General features: G+C 42.8%; 1 protein-coding gene across 7 annotated transcripts; it reads right to left on the bottom strand.

Annotated features, from left to right (window-relative positions):
* Positions 1-3,551: 3,551 nt before the first annotated feature.
* Positions 3,552-17,394, bottom strand: GRP (gastrin releasing peptide). Of its 7 annotated transcripts, none has more exons than XM_008952634.4 (3): positions 15,196-17,394; positions 8,874-9,116; positions 3,552-3,913 (listed from the first exon to the last, which is right to left on the bottom strand). In XM_008952634.4, exons 1-3 carry the CDS (start codon positions 15,263-15,265, stop codon positions 3,849-3,851), a joined length of 378 nt encoding a protein of 125 aa, XP_008950882.1. In that variant the 5' UTR covers positions 15,266-17,394; the 3' UTR covers positions 3,552-3,848. The 7 variants fall into 7 exon arrangements, with proteins under 7 accessions (XP_008950882.1, XP_008950881.1, XP_034799770.1 ...); XM_008952633.4 differs by lacking the exon at positions 15,196-17,394 and adding an exon at positions 14,191-14,990 and having other exon boundaries at positions 3,552-3,906; XM_034943879.3 differs by lacking the exon at positions 15,196-17,394 and adding an exon at positions 14,191-14,990 and having other exon boundaries at positions 3,552-3,906; positions 8,893-9,116.
* Between the last annotated feature and the right edge of the window lie 5,413 nt (positions 17,395-22,807).

The following is a 22,807-nucleotide window of genomic DNA, read 5'->3' as shown; positions in this document are numbered from 1 at the left end:
TATATATAATCTATGATATATAATATGTTATATAATATAATCTATTATATATAATATGTTATATAATCTATTATATATAATATGTAACATAATATATAATATATTATATTATATATAACATATTATATATAATATAATATATAATATATTATATATAATAGGTTATATAATATGTAATATATTATATATAATGTTATATAATATATAATATATCATATGTTATATAATATATAATATTATATATCGTATGTTATATAATATATAATATTATATATCGTATGTTATATAATATATATTATATATCGTATGTTATATTATATATTATATATCATATGTTATATAATATATAATATTATATATCGTATGTTATATTATATATTATATATCATATGTTATATAATATATTATATTATATATCATATGTTATATAATATATAATATTATATATCATATGTTATATAATATATATTATATATCGTATGTTATATAATATATATTATATATCGTATGTTATATAATATATATTATATATCATATGTTATATAATATATAATATAACATACGATATATAATATATTATATATCATATGTTATATAATATATTATATATAATGTTATATAATATATTATATATCATATGATATATAATATATTAGATATAATATGATATATAATATATTATATATAATATGATATATAATATATTATATATGTTGTATATATTATATATGTTATATAACATGTTATATATGTTATATATAACATGTTATACATGTTATATGTTATATATGTTATATAACATTTGTGAACTAAGTAGAGTGGAAAGAAAGGTAGGGAGAGGATTCTGTATCACATCTGGGTCTGATTTAAGGTGATTAATTAAAAGAAACGAAGCCCTTGGAGGTGGAGCTAGGAGCCTTTTCCATGCACATGGTGAACATCGTTTCTTTGCTGTGAGGATGACAATGGTTCATAATTACAGGTCTCCCTTGAAGAGTTATTTCATGTTGTCTGAATAAAACAGCCAGTGGCTAAGGAAGTGAATAATGCAATCTCTACATTCTACTTAGATTACTCCCCACACAACCAAGCTGGGTTAAGATGCTCGGTAATGATAAAATATTCCCCAAGTAGGGAGTAAAAGGCGAGCATTTTGAGGCTAGAAATTGTACTGCTCTGCCGGAAATGCCTGCTTGGTGTGTTACTGAACCTCTAATCACATGCAAAAACTGCCAAATCGCCCAGAGCAATCCAACCTGTGGCACTAAAAAATAAAAATTAAAAAATAAAAAAAAAGACTGCTTTTCAAAGGATTAATTCAAAGGCCATTACTGCTTTCTTCCCTTTTGGATTGTTCCTTCTGATTATTCTGCTTTGCTGCCAGGATTTCTAAGGTATCTGCTCTTAGAAGCAATCTTTTCATCTTGCTGTACTATGGACACACCTGGACTGTGTGCTGTGCAGAACAGCCACCAGGCTCCTGCTTTCCCTGAGTCCCAGGCTAGGGACTAACTGTTCTTTAGAGTAGGAATGGGCAGGAATCAAAGGGAAAATTCTTTTTGGGGAAAAAGGGAAGGGGCATATATTGTTTGTAGTCAACCACATCTCTGAACACCCTGTCTCCATTTTGACAGGGTCCCATTATTTTAGTCCCAAGAGCCCAAAGTAGAATCCTAAAAACTCCATTTCCCAGCAGCCCTTGCAGCTAGGTACAGGAATATAATGTAGGTTCCACCAATCAGACACTTATTCAAGACTGATTTGGGAGTCTCTGGGGAGGGCGGGGCGGGGGAAATCCTACTGCAGGCACAGGTGGTAGCAGAGGCAGAGGAAGAGAGCGCAGACTCAGGCAGTTCTGCTGCATGCTTCTAGGGGTAGCCACCTCATCAATACAATTAGAGACATGGCTTTGGGCATTGAGCCTGCAAGTTTAGGCTTGAGCCCGGTTCTCTGGTCTTCCCTGACTAATATCTACCCATCGATTTTCTCCTTTTCTACTTAAACTACCCAAGGTGGATGCTATTATCTTTAGCTAAAAATTACCTGACCCAATAGGCACACACATGTGTGGTGTGATATAACTCCCCTTGCAAATAATTTCTTTTTTAATTTTGCAGGGAAGAGTATACCTCTCAAAAAGATTCTAACCTTGACCGGGTTTGGCACAGAGGAGCACTGCAAGGGAGAGGAGATTTGAGAGAGCTGTTCTTACATCGCGATCAGAACTCATGGAAAAAAGTGATGGCTGCCAAAACATGGGATCACGTAGGTTTACTCTTGTGAAACAGCCAAACAAGTGATAGTCTGGATGGGGTTATTCTAGGAGCACTGGCCTATGTCCAGGAAACCTTTTCTCTTTGCCTGAAATCCCACCATTAGAGAAAGCTTCCCCTGGGTCTGGAAGGTGTTTTTTGTTTGTTTGTTTTTTGTTTTTTTTGTTTGTTTTTGGGGTTTTGTTTTTTTGGGGGGTTTTTTTGGTGTTTTTTTTTTTTTTCTCTCTATGAGTGTCCTATTGGAAGGCAAATCCTTGAGAGGGCTTACACCTTCATCATCAGCAGCATGGGGGCTTTAGTTGACATAACTCAGGATCAAATCCTTGGGAAAGAGGCTGAAGATGGTCTCATGATAGAGAACAGGGGCCCTGTAGAGGAACGTGGTAACACTGAAAACACAGTTCACACATTTCCCCAGGTCTAGCTGTGTATATGTTGTGAATCAACATGGTTTTAAAAGAAATTAGGAAGAACTCATCATCTCTTATGTGGTTCTAGGTAATCAAAACAAGAGCAAGGCAAATCTCTTTAAGGTTGCTAATGTGATTTTCCTAAATGAAGAAATTCTAAACATATGGCAAGAAGCTTCAAAATCTGTTAATGTGCAAATGTCATGATAAAAAAGGAATCGGTTAAAAAAAAAATAGAACTAGTGAGTGTTAACGAACTGCCAGGCCACATTCTCTGAAAATGGAAGGAACTGAATTCATCTTATTCTTTAGCTGTGGAACTAACTAAATCTGGCACTGGGGACGACTCCTCCCAGACTGGCGATGAAATTTTGAAAAAACAGTGCTACTTGCTAGGCATAAATATACTGAAAGGGACATTTAAAATGAGTAATGCAGGAAATCTGGTAACTGTGGATGTCTAGATCCCAGTTCCATTTACTATGTGACTTGGGCAAGGCACTTGATCTCTTTAATCCTCTGTTTCCTCATCTGTTAAATGGAAATGATAATTCTCAGCTTAAAGGACTATTAGGAGGCGTCCCTCAGTAATATCAGCAAAATACCTGGTCATGGTAGGGGCTGAAGATTAGGGAATTCTTAAGTGATGAATAGGGCTAGCCTCCATCTTCAACCTGGCTCACCTGATGGGAATGAGAAAGTGAGGGAGCCTCTGGAAAGGCTCTAAGTCACTACAAGGATTCAGAGGGGAGAGCTTCAGCCTGACTTGATCAGTGAGCACACGAGTACGTCCTCAAGCTGTTTGTTCATCTCTGCCACACTATCCTCTCATTTGGGATTGAAATAAGAGAACAGCCTGCCCTTTGGACAATGTGTTTAAGCTTTTATTGTGAATGGTAACAGCTCGGGGCCTTGAATCTAACCAACAGGTAGCCTAGATATAAAAAAGCATTAATTGGAAGACTCTTTTCGACAATTGTTCACAGCAAACAAGTTTAAACCAGAAGATGCTGCTTGAAAATCACGAATTTAGTCAAGGATGAAAGATACAGAATAGTCAAATATTTTGCACAAGGAAATCTTGTTGATGATCCGTAGAACTGATGCTTGCAGAACGCAGTCTCTTAGGGGTTTTGTTTTTCTCTTTTGAGAGAGGCCATCATTATCATTGCTGGTTCAGCTGGGGGTTCCTTCCTTCACGTTGAGAACCTGGAGCAGAGAGTCTACCAACTTAAGAAATATTAGAAAGAGTTCAGCAAACAGAGTGAGCTGAAGTCTAATCCTAGAAGTAAATCCATTCCCACAAGTCATCAGCATCACTTGGGAGCTTGTTAGAAAGGCAAATTCTTGGTTCAACCTAACACCTACTAAATCAGAAACTCCGGGGGCGGAGCGCAGCAATCTGTACTTTCACAAGCCCTGCAGGTGATTCTGAGCCTGTAAAATTTGAGAACCAGAGCTGTCCCCCAGGAGATAAATTAACTTCTACTTTTTTTTTGAGCTACTGCATTTTGGGATCTTATTGTTTTATCAGCTTAACATGCACCCTGATATGATTACTCAGGTATGTTTTAACCAATGTTGGTTAATGTATTATCCCCAGGAACTTATTACTAGAGGAGCAGCTGAGTGTTAAATTCTGGGAATGTGGAATTTGAATTCTTACTTTGCTTACTTTGACAGTGCGTCGTTATACAAGTCAAAGCTAGTTTCTGCATTACATAATTATACATTACAAACCTACAACTGTAAATGGTAGTAGTGTGGAAACTTGGGAAGAGGAGTTAATTTGGATTTCTGCCAATTCTAAATTTATTGTGGTTTGCTTGTTGTGGCTTCTGCTCAAATTAACTAAGACTAAAGAAAGAATGAGTAGTTATAATTTTAAAATACTTCTTTGTTCCCATATAGCACCCTTTACGCGCTGAGATGAAAAAACACTTTTTGTTGAGACTAAGAGCTTATTACTCTTCCCAAGATTCTCTGGCAATTCAGATTCCCCAACTTCCATATCAGCCATTTGCTTCTAATAAAGGAACTACTGATATTCTTGGGCAAATTATTACCTCCTCTGGCTCAGTTGTTTTGACCATGGGCTAATGAGCCCAGGGCCTGGGGTTTGATTCCCACGCATGCCAATTAGCTTTGCTTGCCTCCACCAACCCAGGCTGCCCTATTAAAGCCTGCCGCCTGTCCGAAGATGCCACCACACATCTTGCCTTATGAGTCATTGGTCATAAAAGGGGCCAGCTAATGTGTAGGGAAAAAAATCTACATAACTCCCCCATTGGCTCAAAATATTGAATAAGAGAGGTTTGGCTGGAGGGAATAAAACTAAAAGGAAAAGGAGAGTTGTGGAACCTAGGAAGATCAAGGAACTGGGAGGCAATGGGCAGAGTCCATTGTTGGGGGTAGGGAGGAGCTATATTCCAGGTGGGGGCCAACTTTACTCTACTCCTTCATAGAAAGTGCCAGGGTAATCAGAAGGTTATGAGTGATTCTTGATTGTATGTTGCTTTTTCTATATTTGGCACTTCCTTTGGAGCATTTCAAATATTCAGAAAAAAGACCTTCCTATTCTCTGTACTGATTTGATGAGACAGTGAGAGCAGTCCCTTCAAAGTGAAGAACGAACACATTTACTTTCTTTCCATAACAGCCTTTGTAGCTCACTTCCTTGCCCTCTTCATGTCCACTAAATAAAAGGAGAGACCTAAGCTGCAAAGAATAAGGGACTAAGTCCAAATTATAAAGGTAGACCAAAGGCCAACTAAAACCTCCATTGAAACCCAGGACAATGAACAACCACATCCAGGATCATGGATGAGGCCCTGGAGCTTCATCCATGGGGATGAGTTTCATGTTGCAGAAACAGAACAGAGTTTCATGTTGCAGAAACCATGGGGGAAAAGTTCCATTAATTGCAGAATAGAATTAAAAGATTTGTGAGAAGGGCACAGTTAAAAGGATTAAGGTTAACCTTGAACATTGCTGGGCATAATTGCTCTGAAAGTTCTGGAGCTGTTTCCATGGTCGAGCAATCTAGTTCCAGTGCACATTACACACATCCTTTATGAATTAAGTAAATATCTTTGTCATCAAAACATAGGAAATGCTTGGAGTTTCTAACCACAGCTCCAAGAGAGTTGGCAACAGTACTTGATGTTTTATTACTAAAATGAGAGAGGAGAGCATATGTAGATAGTTTTTAATTTTAAGAACAGTCCTTCAGCCTCTGAAAACTCCTGCTGCTAATTCTGGCAATGCTTATCTAAGTTATTAAGTTTCTCTCTAATACTCCCATAACTCTAAGATATGGGAGATATATGGGTTTCTAATAGAACTATTCTCTTGGCACCCCTTCTTTTTGAATAAGATCATTGTAAGGTGTTTTCAATTTTCATAACAGCATACTTTCATTGAGGTGGAATTTCCAGTGCAAGAGAAGCAATAAAATATTTTGGTCTCTGCAAACACGAACTGTGGAACTTGTTTTTGTGTTACTAGGAAATATAGCCAAAAGAATAGTACCAATGTGTGCGATAACTAATTATTCAACTGGAGGTGGAATTAAATGAGATGGGCTTTCTAAACCTGTAAAAAGAAAAACAATGCATAAAAATAATAGAAAAGCAAAGCCTGATTTTTTTAATAATCTTTTTGATGACCTTTTTCAGTTCACTTGGGATAAGGACTGCCCCCTTTAAGCAGTCACTCTCCGCAGCTGCCCACTCAACCCATCCTATTATACTGCTACTCAGACACCTTTGTGGAGCTATTCTTTTTGCTGTTGCCTTTGAAGCTTACAGAATATTCTTCTGAATGTGGTGGAAAATTTTTGATCCTTAAGGAAGGAGTTGAATTTGCCAAAAGATTCCAAAGATATGCAGAGCCAGGTTGAGGAAATAAAATAACAAACTGGACACTGCTGTTTGTTTCAAAAATGAGGCACTATAGTAACATGATTGTGTGTTAGTAGAGGGAAGTATTTCATGAACGAGCTATGAGGGCAAGTCCAGTTCAATGTTTGCAAGAATTATTTTCAAGGGTTTTGTGGTGGCAATTTTTGTTACTGTTCAGACAAATGAGAAGGGTACTGCTGTTGGATATCCACCTACAGGAACTCTGGCAAAGCACCTGACCATGAAAAAGGCATGGCAGCTAGAATCTGAGAAGCCACCTGCAAGTTCACAGAACCCTCAGAGTATGGGATCAATCAGTAAAGAAAGGGGCTGATGACATAACACCTATGACACAGGTATGGACCAGACAATCGCTTGGGGTTTTGTACAAAGTTGGTATTTATTTCTGTATTGGTTTATTTAATCTGGGATTGTTTTTTGTTTTTGTTTTTTTTTCTGAATAAAAGCTACAAAGACTTTCCCTCTAGGTGCTTAGTGCAACAAGTGAACTTCAGTTTCCATTTAGCATAGAAACCCACATTTGGGAGGCCAAGGCTGAGGGAAATCACTTGAGCCCAGGAGTTTGAGACAAGCATGGGCAACATAGCCAGTCCTTGTCAAAAAAAAAAAAGAGAGAGAGAGCAAGAGAGAAAGGAAAGAAAAGAAAAGAAAGAAAGAAAGAAAGAGGCCGGGCGCGGTGGCTCACGCCTGTAATCCCAGCACTTTGGGAGGCCGAGGCGGGCGGATCACGAGGTCAGGAGATCGAGACCATCCTGGCTAACACTGTGAAACCCCGTCTCTACTAAAAATACAAAAAATTAGCCGGGTGTGGTGGCGGGCGCCTGTAGTCCCAGCTACTCGGGAGGCTGAGGCAGGAGAATGGCGTGAACCCGGGAGGCGGAGCTTGCAGTGAGCCGAGATCGCGCCACTGCACTCCAGCCTGGGCGACAGAGCGAGACTCCGTCTCAAAAAAAAAAAAAAAACCAAAAAAACAAAAACAAAAAACAAAGAAAGAAAGAAAGAAAGAAAAGAAACCACATAGCCAGAACTTGTAAGAAAGGAAGGAAGAAAGAAAAAAGAAAAAAAAGGAAAGAGAAAGACCAGAATAGACCCAAAGGGCAGTGAAATAGAAAGCTTCCCTCCAGAAAGCCAGCCGAGGCTTGGCAAAGGCAGCTCTGAGCCCCTAAAGGGGCCATCAGTCTTCACCATGAAAGAGTGAAGAAGGAAGCTCTCCAGTACTGTGAGTGGAAAGCAATATTATTTATTGTCAGAAGCAGCAAGTAGCAAGGCCTTCAGCCTGGATCCTTTATATTAAGATCAATGAGGACCATTTCTGGAAGATGTCTGGCATGGTACAGACTGTCTGAGGCAGACTGAGCACAGGCCCTTACCCTGATTTTATCAGTGAAAAGCTATGGGACTAGTTTCCTTACCTCTAAAATGGAGAGAATAATAGAATCTTCCGTCTAAGACTGCTGTGAGCATAAGCCGAGAAAATGGAGGTAAACTGCTTAGCCCAATACTTGGATTATCGTAAATATTCAGTAAAACTAGCCACCGTTGTTATTGTAATTATTATTTTGTATTTTATTATACATTTCATGGAAACTTAAAAGTTAGTGATAATCACCTCATTTTCAGTTGCCTTGCTTTCTTCCTGTAAATTTTATTCTCTCTTATCTTGCTCACTGTCTTTAAGCATTGCCAGTTTAGTATAATTATTTTCCCCTATCCTCTATAAAATCATATACAGGATGGATTTGTTGATCTCAGACATGTTCACTGAGTTTTAAAATATTAGGATGAAACCTGAACTAGGTACTCCTGGAACAAATATGAAGAAGTGCTACTTTGTGTCAAAGGTAGCAAACAAGAATGCTGTCTTCTAAAAACAGGAACTTCCACTAGTGTTCACCAGAAATAAAATAAAATCTGTAGATCCACAAGGATTTACTCAAATAGTTTGCAGACTCACTATCAAAACATTCTGGTAGGGCCTGTGTGTTAAAAAAAAAAAAAAATCCCATCAATGCGTAATGGCAAATAGACAAAATTGCTGAAAAAAACTAAATTGGAGTTTGGAATCAATATCCTTTTGACTATATGTCAAAAAGAAGAGAATGTAGAAATTGTCTGTCAATGTGCTTAGCATGTATTGGTGTTAGCCTAATGTAGCGACTGTGAAGGTTTATATCATAAGCAATTCTGTTCTTCCTCCTTTGAACTTGCCCTCTTTCCACCTCTCCCCAGATACCTCCCACCCCATCTTGCATGTATGTTTCTTTTACCTTTGCCTTTTGAACCTACATCTTTGAAGTTGCTGCTATCCTCTGAATCCCACGAAGGCTGCTGATTGCCCAGGGCCTTGGGTTGAGGTGGCTGGTGGTTTCTGTTCTCCTTTGCTTCTATGAGACCCAGCAAATTCCTTGCAGCTTCTTCCCACCTGATGTACTCTCTCAGCTGCTGCTTCAGGCTCCCTCTCTCAGAAACAGAAGAAGACTCCCCTGTGCTCTTTTTCCCCATTAAGTGCCCTGTAAAAACAAAAACAAAAACACTCAGAATGCCACAAATTTAACCAAAGGGAATGAATGAGAAATTTAAAAGAAATTTAAAGCCAATTGTGTTTGTGCTGCTTCCTCCTAAATGCAGAATAAATCATGTTTTATTAAGAGTTAGTTCATAAACGACAGATAGATTTTGCTCTCTGTTCAAAATGTGCAATGAGCTAGACAGCATTCAGAACTGCAACCCAGGAACCCTGGGTTTGGTTCCAGCACCTCTCCTAACTAGTTAGGTGACCACTGCCAAGTCGTTTAGCACCCCTAGTCTTCAATTTTCTCAACTATAAAATGAACAGGGTAGACTAGATTAAATCTAAGGAGGCTTCCATATCTAAAATTCTATCATCAATTCTGTGTGCACCAAATTCTATTTCCAACTGAAAGATGGAGTTTAAACATCTTCCCCAGCCAATTTTGAATTGCTGCTGAAAATAAAAGTCTCCATGCTTTTCTTTGTGTGGTTTTTTAAAAATATTGCTTTCCTTTTATCGTAGTAAAAAAAAATACCAAAGGAATTTTTCATTTAAACTTTCTCAGAGTTTTAGTTGAGACTGAACTTAGAAAACTACCCAGATTTACTGTTTGTTAAGAGTGTAGTGAAAAACAAGTTGAAAACAAGCCCTGAGTAACACTTTACAGCCGCATAAATGCAGAATTTTCTCTTGGGTGTCTGAAAGTCTATCAGTGGCTCCAGGAATGTGTACTAGCCTTGTAAATAATTTTTTTAAAAAACTGCTGTTAAGGAGGCCAAACCATCAAAAACATGAAAATTTATGTATGCAAGAGAGGATAACTTGGAGTCAGAAGTGGGTACAGAATTCAAGGTCTACATTCTTAATACTTTAGACCCTTGCTTGAATATTCTCATGTTCTCTATTTCTTACAGTTGATTTTTCCTCTCTCTGTAGTTGGACTTTGTAGCACTTTGAAATTTCTAACGTCAACAAAACTATGGTGCTTTTGATCTAAAGTGTGCAAGGAAAAAGGTCTTTGTGGTTCCAACACTGACTGGCATTAGAAGTATTTAAGGCAAACATAAAATTTGAAAGATCTTCAGTCTTAAAATGGAAAGAGGCCCCTTCCCAGAAGTTCTATCCACCAACAGAGAAGCCCTCACTTTAACTTTATTGCTTTTATGTGTATTGCGATTTGCAGTTTATGGGATGTTTAAATGTGCTGGATTTCATTTGATCCATATGCTAATTGGTTTGGTGAAAATGAGACTTGCCAGAGGTCACACAGATGTAAGCAACTATTTTAGGATTAAAATCAGTTCACAATCTAGACTACATTATTACACTGCTTGGCAATGTCTTCTAACTTGCTAAGAATATAAGGTAGCTAAAATCATTCTGGGATCTGGAAATAAGGATAAGGTCTACAAAAGGCTTTCTAATGTTATAAAAATAGGGATTATATGCCAATATATCATGATGCATTATGTAATTGAGAAAAATTAATTCTATGAGTATTAAGGAGCATTAAAATCAGGTTTACTGCATTGCAGTGTGAGCATTTGCCAAATTGCTTATGACATGAGACTTCACACAATTTCAGGATCCTAACTGGGGATACTGTCCCAAGTGAAGACCTGGAATCCTGAATGATTGGCTCCTCACGTATCAGCTTGGTCACATGGTGCTCAGATAGCCACTCAATAACTTTGCATTCAGCCATAACGGTGATTATGTTGTGCAACTTCCCAGGAAGTAGTGATGCATTTGGCTTTATTTATATGGAGGAAATTAAATCATGATGGTTGGAAGGCAGGATTAGAATCCTGATACTCGCAGTAATGACCTAGATCACCTTGCCCTTCTAACTGACTATCATCTAGTTAGAATGCTGGAAATGAGAAAGAGTTATTGCCAGTAAAACAGAGAAGTGATGCAGATATCACACATAAGAACCTCATTTTTGTCATGCCTGAATAATTTTGTGGACTTTTCTAAAATGGGAGGAGAAAGTTATTCTCCATTCTGTGATTGTACTAACTTTCAGTACTTGCATATATGGGGAATGTGTGGGGATCAGTTCTTTATCTCTAGTTCCATAGACTGGTTGCTAAGGAGAGCACGCTATCTGTAACATCCCAGGGAAGTACACATTCCCTGGGTCCAATTTTGCTTTTGAGCTAGTGACTGTCAACCAAATCATCATCTCCATGGCAACATGGATGATACGCCCACTTCCACCTCTTCTCCCAACATCATTTGTCAAGTGCCCATATCATAATAATGGAAATCTCACCATAGACAAAAGACAGGCACTTGAAAAAATAAAACCTTGATCAGAGAAAAAAAGAGCTTTTGTTCTTTTTATTAATCATTTAAAAATACTACTAAAGGGAAGGTTTGAAACAGAAATGAATAAGACATAGATGAAAGTGTTGAGTACTACTAAGAAGTAGTATTTTTGGACCCACACTTAAATTCTATTCCACAGTTTCTGGGGCCATAACAAGCCATTCTGCAGTGGAATACTGGTATTTCCAAATTCAACCTTCTGGGATATGTCTCACGTCCAAGTTAGAACCACAATTAGGAGCATTTCATGGGTGCACAGGGAATAGTAGCCAGTATAAGTGTTGTCATATATTTTCATCACACAAACAAAACATTTCCACAAACATCAAGCCAGATAAAAATTTGTTAAGTTTTCAAGCTGTTAACCTTTTTTCCATTGCTGCACCATGCTTCTCTCAGCTAGAAGAAGCAATTTACTTACCAAGCCTGTAAATGTGTGCTGACAGCATCCTCATGGACAGCAGCATGTAGCTTTGGTTTTATATAATTAAAACTAAACTACATGTCTTTGGTGATTGAAGAGGATAAGCATTTTCTTGAGATAACTGAAAGCTAAATTTGAAGTGTAACATCATTCATCCTTGTCAATGCTCATATTCCAACAGAGGGCATGTTACTCAAAGCAAACGTTTTCTCAACCGCAAGGTAATTTTAGGCTAAAATGTGAGTTTCTACTTCACCTCCCTCTTTCCCTTGCTCCTCCTCAACTCTGCACAGTAATCAAAGGGAGAGAAAAAAGTGCATTTGAGAATAAATATGAAAATGGTATTTGGGGTCACCACTGGTTGGTATTCTTTTGGGTTAGGAATGCTCAAGTACCACTATGAAGGGCAATTAAACGGCAGACACCCTAAATACCTGGAGACAGATGTTCTGCGGAACTACAGCAAATCAAGATTGGCTTGACTTGCACCAGAAATAACACGATGCCACTCCCCAGTTAACTCTATTGTCCTCCTTTGGGCCTGCAAGCGTTACCTAATAATAAGCTTTATTAGTGCAATAATATAGATGAGTACAAAGAGATTGGGAATCCAGAACTTTCATTCCATCTTTCCAGCCCCATTGGCTGGTGGCTGGGCCAGATAATGGCCACTTGATCTAAGCTCCCAGAAGCCCTCTTTAAGAAGCATCAATTCTAAGTTTGGATTCTTCAACACCTGCTAAGCATCCTTCATTCTTGAAATGGAGGGTTTTTCAGCTTCACCCATTCCAACCTCTCCTCTCCACACCAGACTACTGGGTTCCTCCTGTCCCTCAGCGATCACACATCCTCTCATCTCTGGAACTGTCAAGACTTGGCAAATGATTATTTTAGCAACAGTGGAAACCACTCTATTGTAACCCAAAGATCTCGACTTCCCTCACAAAAGCACACACGACACAGACGAGCTGAGGAAGCAACAGTTCCAGTCCCACTCCTTTCCCCAAATTATTTATCTTCTATCAAGATTTGTGAATCAGCCGATATATGAATTAGCAAGTACTTGTTCAACACACCGTTCCCCAGCGCCCCTTCTAAGTAGATGGCTAAGGAAATACACACACACACACACAGACACACACACATACACACTCTTAACTCTCTTCAGGGATTAACCAGCTTCCCACGAAGCTGGTTGGGGTTGTTGTAGTTGGCTTTTGTGGGGCGGGTAGGTGGGGGAGTGAGGAAGTTGGACGCTCTGCGTTTGCTGGAAGCTATGCTTGGCGACGCCGAGAGCCCTGGGGTGATGCTGGGTGAGCCGAGGCTGCCAGGCGCTTCCTGCCTCACAGCTGAGCGAAAGCAGCGAGTGCGCGCAGGGCGGAATCCTGACCCCACCCGCAGGCGCCCTCCCCACCCGCAGCGCGGCCGTCCTCTCCGCCCGGGTTCTGGGCGCCGTGGCGAGGGAGCCTCCAAGCCGGTGCCTAGAGAGCAGGACCTGTTGCAGAGGGAATGGGAAAGGAGCGAGGGGAAAGGGCGAAGTCGTGGGTCAAGAGGGGCGGAGAAAGAGCGGAGCTCAGAGGGGCAGAGAGATTGGGATGAGCTTGGAGAGCTGGCGAGATTCCCCAAGCTCAGAGCCTGCTGGCTGGAAAGAGGGAGGGCAAAAGGGCAGGGAAAAGAATATCGCTGCAAAGCGAAGAGAAGGACTGAGGAAACTCCAGAGAGTCACAGACAGGCGGGATTCAGGGCACTGCGCACTGAACAGATGTGAAACCCGGGGCGGGAGCGCTGCACCCTAGGTCCCCACACCTGTGGCTTTGCGGGGCGCATAGGCGCAGCTTAGATTTCAGCCCATGCCAGTCGCTGTTGAGGCCACCGAGCTGGACCAGGGTTCTGCGATGCTTTCAAGGGACAACGCTCCCCAAGATTATTCTAGGAGAGTACCGTGCCAGACAGGTTGAGACTAGGCGGACAAAAGGAGATGTAGGATGGGCGCAGAGGGAAGGTGATCTGCACCGGGGTTGGCTGTTGGGAGCTCGGGTGCCCTGGGGAAGACGGGGAGACAGGCTGGAAGCGAGCGGGAAAGGATCAGCGGACCAGCCTGCGGCTGACGAGGGACTCATGGGCTCCCTAGAATGGGGAAAGGTGGGGTGGAGTTTTAGGAGAACGGGGAAGGTTTTTGTCGCTAGAAAGGTCACAACAAACCCAGCTCCCAAAGCTGGGCCAGGGAAACGCAAAGAAATGGGGAGACAGGTCCCCTCCGGCTGGCTGATCCAGAGGAGGACAAGCGCGCGGCTCCCGCGGCCAGGACACTCACCCACCGCCCAGTGGTTGCCGCGCGGGTACATCTTGGTCAGCACGGTCCCTCCGCCCGCAGGCAGCGGGACCGCTCGCCCCCGGGGCGCCTGGCAGAGGACCAGCGCCAGCAGGACCAGCGGGAGCTCACGGCCGCGCATGGTCCCGACGGGAAGCCCTTGGAGCGCGCCGGAGAGGCTGGGAAGAGCAGAGACTGGTGACCCGGACCTCGGAGGAGCTCCGCCGCCGCAGCCGCTGGTGCTACTGCTGCGGCCTCCACTAGGGCCCCTACTTTATATGGAAGCCCGGGCGGGGGGGCTGGGGGGCTCTTCTATCGCGGACCAGAGCGCTCTGACGTCTCCCTATAGCTAACCGGGGCGCTGGGACGCCCGGTCCGGAAAACCATCCATCTCCCCGCCGAGTGATGAAAAGGCTGAGTGTACATTGCCCCCTCTTTTTTCCTCGTAGCCCCGTCCGCCTTCCCCACATCGGATTAATTCCTCCGGTCCTCGACGCCTTCCATCCAACACAATTTAGTGAACTCCTCCCTCTCCAGGCTCGCCGGCGCCTCCAGCCTTAGCTGCCTTGAGAGTCCTGGAGAGGGCGACCCCGCTGCCTGATCTGGGCCGGGAGGGGTGGGGGGTGTAGCTGGAGACGGGTGAGCTCTAAAGATGGATGGGCTTTGCTGGAGGGATTTGGAACCACCATTTGAAGGCCTTCTGATTCTCCAGACCTTTCTCTTCGTAGGCCACATCTTTGCTGTCCCAGCCCATAGATTTCGGAACCTTGCCTCCTTGCAGATCTCTCTCTCTTTCTCTGGACCTTGCCTCTTTCTTGCAGATCTCCTCCCCTCCTCTCCCCTCCTCTCCCCTCCTCTCCCCTCCCCTCCCCTCCCCTCCACTCCCTTTCTCTCTTCTCCTCCCCTTCCCATCCCTCTCTCTCTCCCCTCCTCCCCAATCTCTCTCTGTCTCTCTCTCCCCCTCTGCTGCCCTCCACCTTAAGGTTAAGGGCAGTATCCTTAACCCACCTGGTATTCCCAGGCAGCTCTGCCCACTTGTATGGCAAGACAGAAGATAGCTGGCCCTTTTCACAAGCATGCAACTTCCATGGAATAGAGAAAGAAACTGCTTTATGCCAGTTTCCCTAGGCTGCCTCTACCTGAAAGCTCAAACTGTCCCTAAACTGCCACATACACACCCCTCTAGAGTTGCTCAACGTTCCTCTGCTCCTTCTGTTCTCAGATCTAAAGAATGGTCACCAGCCCAATCCCCGAGGTTCTAAATACCATGGATACAAAGGGGATCAGCACCATAGCAATGCAACAATAAATAGAAGCTGGTAGGATGCTGTTGCCCACGTTTTGGCTGCCAGAGTTGGCCGTGTGGTTGGAATAGGTGAGGTCTATTCCTCCTCAAATGCTTGTTAATTGCCTCCCTGTTGGGTCTTTAGTGTTCCATGTCAACATGGTGTTGATATTGATATATTGATATTGATAAAGTTGAAAACATACACTTGTGTCTCAGTATCTGCTGATTCAATACATTCTTCTTTTTTTTTTTTTTTTGAGACAGAGTCTTGCTCTGTCACCCAGACTGGAGTGCAATGGCGTAATCTGGGCTCACTGCAACCTCTGCCTCCCCAGCTCAAGTGATTCTCCTGTCTCCGCCTGTGGAGTAGCTGACATCACAGGCATGCACCACCACGTCTGGCTAATTTTGTATTTTTAGTAGAGATGAGGTTTCACCATGTTGGCCAGGCTGGTCTTGAACTTCTGACCTCAAGTGAGCCGTGGCCTCCCAAAGTGCTGGGATTACAGGCGTGAGCCACTGTGCTTGGTGTTCAATATATTCTTAAGTGATTACACACTCACATTGCATGACTGAGTACTCTTGGATCTGAAGAGTATTTTCATGCATGTGTCTGGGTCTAAGAGAAAAAAAGTCAATTTTAAGATCATTAATAGTTTGGTAGCCAACAAAATACAATAATACTATCCTCAGGGAGTGAGCTAAGTGAAAATCAAAAGAAAAAGGTCCACAGACTGGCCTGGGCTCCATCCCTCCCGGGTTCCCAGCCTCTCTGCATTCCGTTCCCAGGCTCTGTCAGTAGGCAAGTGTTCCACTGGCAGGCAACTGATCATCCCTAGGCTTGCTGCCTCCCACACAGTGAGCTTGCTTCAACACAGGGACTTGGTATTGTTCCTCTGTGTGTCTGCAGAGCACCTGGATCATAGTGGTGCTTGATAAGTATTTGGCAAATGAACAACAAACCTAAGAAATGCCTTCTGCAACCGTGGATCTTTGGAGATGCATTAAACCCTTATCTCTCCAAATTAAGTTGTAGAAAAATGCTCTTTCTCTTTAGTTTAACCAAGATTATTTTAGAATCTTTCAAATGAAATCCTCCACCTCCTCCCATCCCCATGAAACTAAGGGGAAGCCACTGTAAAGACATTCAAGTGTAGAAATAATTGTTTAGAAAGCACAACACTTCTGCTAATTCAGGCAACACTGTTTCTTGTGTCCATTACACGCCAGGAGATACCTAGGCCCCTCCATTCACCTTAGCTTTTGCTCCAAGGCCACCCCAGCCTACAGGTTTCCTGCCTGCAGACTACGGCTGGGCCACATGACTTGCTGTAGCACCCTGTAAGGACAGCACCCATGTCATCTGGCTTGATACTGCCTCCACAGTGCCTGGCCCAGTCTTAGGCACAAAGATGGGACTCAAGAGATTTGAATCGATACATTGTCCTCCAGGAAAAGGAGGCTGAGTCCAAACTTCTAACCAGAAAGGACAGTGGACTGTTTCCAGTTAGAGAATGGAACCTTTGCATGTTTGATTCAGTTGATATGAATAAGCCCCAGTAGATCCTGGCTGGGTGTCCTCTCATACACCTCTTAAAATCCTCACTACAGACAGCTGGGTAAATATGATTAACCCCACTGACATAGTTAGGGGAAAGCTAAACTCTATGAGAAAGAGACCTTGCAATGCAATGACCCATTCAAAAGAGAAGTCTATTTCTCTTTTCTGTCCAGGGCAGGTGTTCCAGGTTGGCAGGCAGCTCTGTTCCACATTGATAATCAGAAACCTGGGTTCACACCACCTGGGGTCTCTACCATTCCCTACAGCAGCACTACTCAAAGGGCTGGCCTGCAGGGAGAGAAGGAGCTTGCATTAGAATGCAAGTCAATGCACGGCTTCCTTCATTGAGAGCATCTTGCTATGAAAAAAAAAAAAGTCAGCTGTACTAAACAATGTGTGTAGAGATGTTATTGATTTGTGTCCTAGTACAAGATCTTTATCTCATTGTGGATGGGAAACAAACAGTTTGGGATGAGCAGCTGGTCTATGGACCACATGTGATGAGCACTTTCCTATCTGTCTGCATAGCTTGGGTTGCAGGTGCCAAAAAGGGGAAGATGGAGGAGGCACGCCCGCTCTCTTAATACACCAGCCAAAATGAAGCATTTATCTCTTCTGCTCGTGTTTCATTAGTAAAAAGTCAACCACATGGTCATAGCTAACTGCAAGAGAGATTGGGGGTTACAGTCTTAATAATCAGTTATGCCTGGCTCTGATTGCATCACTGTGGAAGAAAGAGTCCATGGAGTTTGACGGATAGCTGAGAAACTCTACCAGAACCAACCTAGTGCCTGATATTCCATGATTTATGCTGTGACCTTTTAGCTCAGTGACCACGGATAGTTCATCACCGAGTGCATTTGTAAAATTATTTTATCCCATGGAGCTCAGGGGTATTTTGTGATTTTGGGGTTTGTTTTTGTTTTGATACAAGGTCTCCCTCTGTTGCCCAGACTGGAGTGCAGTGGTACAATCATGGCTCACTGCAGCCTTGACTTCCCAGACTCAAGTGATTCTCCCACCTCAGCCTTCTGAGTAGCTGACACTACAGGTGCATGCCACCATGGCTGGCTAGGTTTTGTATTTTTTGTAGAAATGGGGTTTCACCATGTTGCCCAGGCTGGTCTTGAACTCCTGGGCTCAAGCTATCCTCCCACCTTGGCCCTGCAAAGTGCTGGGGTTACAGGCATGAGCTACTATGCATGGCTGAGTTCAGGCTTTGATGAGCTTTTAACTGTGCAACAGGCCATATATATTTAGATTTCCCATTTTTTTATTCATCAAAGACATAAGGAACTGTCTATCAATCAGAGCTTCTAATCAGGTTGAAATAACAAGCATCACCTCAGAGAGTCGATGTAATTCCAATATAAATCAATGAAACATTGCATTTTAGTTTCTTCATGGCTTTTTGAAATATGGAAAACAGCTCATGCATCTCTACCATTGCTCTTAGGGGATTCCAGGCTGAGAGTCTCTGCTTAAGTTTAGTGGCTATTTTTGCCAAATGAAAATAGCTCTGTGAGGGGAAATACCTTAAGCTGTGACTGGCCATTTATATGTGGAGCCAGTGAAGGCTTTGAGGGCAGGTCTTGCTGCAGTGAGATGCTCCAAGATTCCCAGGTCCAGGCTGGAGTGAAGGAAGCAGAGCAAGATGGGGAATGATGGAGAACAAGGAAGCAGTGGTGAGGAGTTTAGGAGTCAGGCTGGCCTTGGTTCCAATTCCTCCTCTGCCATTTAGGAGCTATGATTGGCACCTCACTTAGCATGGGCATGTCAGTTTCATCATCTGTAAATTGAGTTGGTAATGCTTCCCTCCCTAGGGTGGTAGGACAGTTACATGAGATCATGTGTATCTATTGTCCAGCAGCTACTTATTCTTTAAATTAATAATAATGGGGAACTGTAATTAGGGCAGGCTAATTTCTGTATTAGATTGTGATTTTCAAGATAGCATCATTTTCTTGTTCAATGCCTAACCCAGTGTTGTGCTATTTAAGTCTCCTGAGAAGATCATACAAGTAATAGCTGCTGCTTAGTGAGTACTTTTTATGTGCCAGGGACTGCGTGTGATTGTTATGTGCATTTGTTCATGTGCTCTTCACAGCTATCCCATGAGGTCGGTGTTATTTACTCCATTTTATAAATGAGGAAACTGAGGCTCAGAAAGGTAAATAACTTGCCTAGGCCCAGATGGTAATTGACAGAGCCAAGAGTTGACCTCATAGCCATCTGATTGATTCACACATCTGGTAACAACGAATTTCATTGTAATTCCAGGGCTTTTCTGGAGTTCGACAAATTGCAGTACCCAGCAGGCATAAAAGGTGGATTAAAAGATAATTTTAGAAGAGATATCAGGGATCATTCTTAGAGGCCTTTGAGGGAAACCTCACTGTAGTTTCTCTGTTTGCTTGTTTCCTATTCTTCTCCACCCCCTAGCCCACCCTGTCTCTAGATCTTTGCCTTCCAACTTGTACACAGAAGTAGGTACAAATGGTGGGAACAGAAAATTTGCTGTGTGGAGAATAACAGGCTCATAGTTTTGGCTACAGCAGAAATGGCCAGCATCCCAAAATATAACCCACAATGTTTGAAACTGAAAATATATTTCTGAGATTCATCTACTTGAAAATCTTACTGCATGGTCCTGCTTGAAATCCAGCTCTTCCCAGCATGTCGCTGATGCCCTTCCACGGTCTTCTGGGTTGCCAGACAGATGGGAGGGGGCGATTACCCTCCACTCAGGGTTTATAGCTTATCTAATTTAGGATTTCTCAACCTCAATGCTATTCATATTTTGGGCCAGATAATTATTTGTGGTGGTGCCGTCCCATGCATGGCAGGATGTTGAGCAGTGTCCCTTGTCCCCATCCATTAGAGGCCAGTAGGACCTCTCAGTTGTGACAACCAGAATATCTCCAGACATTGCCATTGTCCCTTTCTGGGGGTAGGAGTGGAGTTGCCCCCAGCCAAGACCCATTCGTCTAATCTAACTGCCCATTCTCCTTAATTGCATCCTTGCCAAGTGCTCCTGGTGTTCTTGAACATCTCCAGTGCTGGAGAACTCACTTATTCTCGTCTTCAGAGAAAACTGAATTTAGCAAACTCTTCCTTATATTGAACCTAAATATGTCTCCCTAGCTCTTCCCCTGTCACATGGTCCTATTCTGCACTGCCCTCTGGTCCTTGAGGACTCCTTGAGACACCATCATGCCCGCCCTAAGTCTTCTCTGTGCTACACTTTCCTGTGCCATCAACAGCTCCTTGCCTGGGACAATCATTCCTCCCTTCCCCACCCTGGCTAATCCATTGGAGCATCCTTCAGCGTGATTATTTCCCCTTTAAAGTTGAGAAGGTGAGAGACAGGGGTGCTAAGCATGGCCACAAAGGAGTCACTTCCTTGGATCACCTCCAGAGGAAACTGAGCATCAGTCGAGGGACCTGGTGAGGAAGGGGTACTATTTTCCATAACTTTCCACAGGTATAGTCCTAGCCCTCTTGGCCAAGGGATCCAGGCCTGGGACAATGAAAGCCACTGTGCACTCTGGGTCAACCCGGCCTGGAAGGCTGGGAGGCTCCAAGTGTTATACCCACTCCTCAGACAACACAGAGGTGAGACTAAGGCAGGAGAGGGACCAGAGAGAGTAGGTGATGGCGCAAGGGGTGGGGCTGGCAGCGTTCTGGGGCTGAGCAGCTCTTGTTCTTCTAAGGATCCATCTGCAGGGGCCATGCCCTTCATCCTACCTTTCTTCCTATCTTTGTCAGGACAAAATTTTTAAAGACTATAAATATTGGCCGGGTACAGTGGCTCACACCTGTAATCCCAGCACATTGGGAGGCTGAGGCGGGCAGATCACTCGAGGTCAGAAATTCTAGACCAGCCTAGCTAACATGGCTAAACCCCATCTCTACTAAAAATACAAAAATTAGCCAAGTGTAGTGGCACACGTCTGTAATCCCAGCTACTCGGGAGGCTGAGGCGAGAGAATCGCTTGAACCGGGAGGCAGAGATTGCAGTGAACCAAGATCGCACCACTGTTCTCCAGCCTGGGTGACTGAGACTTCATCTCAAAAAAAAAAAAAAAAAAAAGACTATAAATATTAAACAACTTCATATCTCTACATAAAGAGCTGACTTCACAAAGGTAAAGTGATTATCCCTGAATCATGACTCCCACCCTCCCACCCCCACTCCTATCCCACCCCCAGGTAATTGGCTTCTCCCAGCCATAGTCTCTCAACTTCAGCCAAGAAAAGTTGCAACCAACTTCAGTAACAAGTTCCTAAGGAAAAAATTATTCAGAAAAATCTCTGAAATGCCATTAGTTTAATCTGATTTGACTTATCAAATCAAGATACATCCATCCATCTCTCTTGTTCTCTTTCTTGATGGCTCCCAGCACTGCAGCCCCCAGGTTTTCAGACCCGTAGATTACATTATGGCAGAAACAAGGGTGTCTGGGAGGGCCAAGAATAGGCAAAGCCTCCCTGCACGGCCCCCTGGGAAGGCCCAGGAAGGGATGGGCATTGATGGTGAAACAGTGTCATGCATATGAAGGGTTATTCACAGCCTGCCTACCATGGTGACAGAAAGACTAAGGCCAACTCAGATGAGTTATCAGAAAGCCTCCTAAGACTACTTATCATGGTACCAAATATTATAATACCATGACAATCCTTCCCACCGAAATTGGTATTTTAATTCAAGTTTATTTTTCAATTTTTAATTTCTTTTTTTGTAGAGACGGGCTTGCTATGTTGCCCAGGCTGGTCTGTAACCCCTGGGCTCAAGTGATCTTCCTGCCTTCGCCTCCCAAGGGAAGGTGCGATTACAAATGTGAGCCACTGCACCTGGCCCAAGTTGAAACTAGTGTTGGCCGTCAAGGTTCAGAGTAGTGTGGTCCACTTCAGATGTCATTGAAGACAAAGGAGGGACACTTTATAGGTATCCAGAGGCAGTGAGAGGAGTATTGTCCCAAAAGTTGGGAGATTTTGTGTGACCTTGGGTGAGTCACCCTCTAGTAGTAAATATCAAAAATGGTAAACTTTTTGTATTAATATCTCATTAAATCCTTGTTCTTTCTTGAACAAGTAGGTATTTTTATTGTCTCTTTCTTGGGATGGAAGAGTCTTGGAAAGTGTAACCACTTGTCCATGGCCAAGCAGCCGGCTGGCATTAGAACCCCTGCAGTAGGTTGCAGACTCTCCTTTCTAAGTATCACCCTTCATAGCTAACCCTGGAGTGGCAACTTGTACATGGAGGCCCTAGAGCTTCACTACTCTAATTCCATGGTGTAACCTGTTTGCATTAGTCAGGGATCCCCAGAGAAACAGAACCTACCAGATGTGTGTGCATGTGCATACATATAAATCAGTGTCGGGGGGTGGTGCGGGGAGAGAGAAAGAGAAAGAGAGAGATAGACAGAGAGGGAGAGAGAGAGAGAGATTGATTTATTGTAAGGAATTTGCTCAAGTGATTATGGAAGCTTGACAAGCCCAAAATTTGCAAGCTAGGCACACATAGGAGACGAGGGAAGAGTTACAGTTCAAGTCCAAAGGCAGTCTGCTGGCAGAATTCCTTCTTGCTTGGACAGGTCAGTCTTTTTCTCTGAAAGCCTTCAACTGATAGGATGAGGCCCACCCAAATTATGGAGAGTAATCTGCTTTACTCAAAGTTTACTAACGTAAATGTTGATCATCTAGAAAACACCTTCAAAGAAACATCTAGAATAATGTTTGACCAAATATCTGCATGCTGCAGCCTAGCC

Source organism: Pan paniscus, chromosome 17 (assembly GCF_029289425.2).
Source record: "Pan paniscus chromosome 17, NHGRI_mPanPan1-v2.0_pri, whole genome shotgun sequence".
Lineage (NCBI taxonomy): Eukaryota > Metazoa > Chordata > Mammalia > Primates > Hominidae > Pan > Pan paniscus.
The sequence above is the reverse complement of the archived record's forward strand: the minus strand, read 5'-3'. Positions and strand labels throughout refer to the sequence as shown.

Excerpts from the sequence above, each read along its gene's own strand:
- GRP (XM_003827255.4), bottom strand. The coding sequence starts at position 14,329 with ATGCGCGGCCGTGAGCTCCCGCTGGTCCTGCTGGCGCTGGTCCTCTGC. Across the intron at positions 9,117-14,190 it reads CGGCAACCACTGGGCGGTGG|GGCACTTAATGGGGAAAAAG; the intron begins GTGAGTGTCCTG and ends TTGTTTTTACAG. Across the intron at positions 3,914-8,873 it reads TGTAGGTTCAAAAGGCAAAG|TTGGTAGACTCTCTGCTCCA; the intron begins GTAAAAGAAACA and ends ATATTTCTTAAG.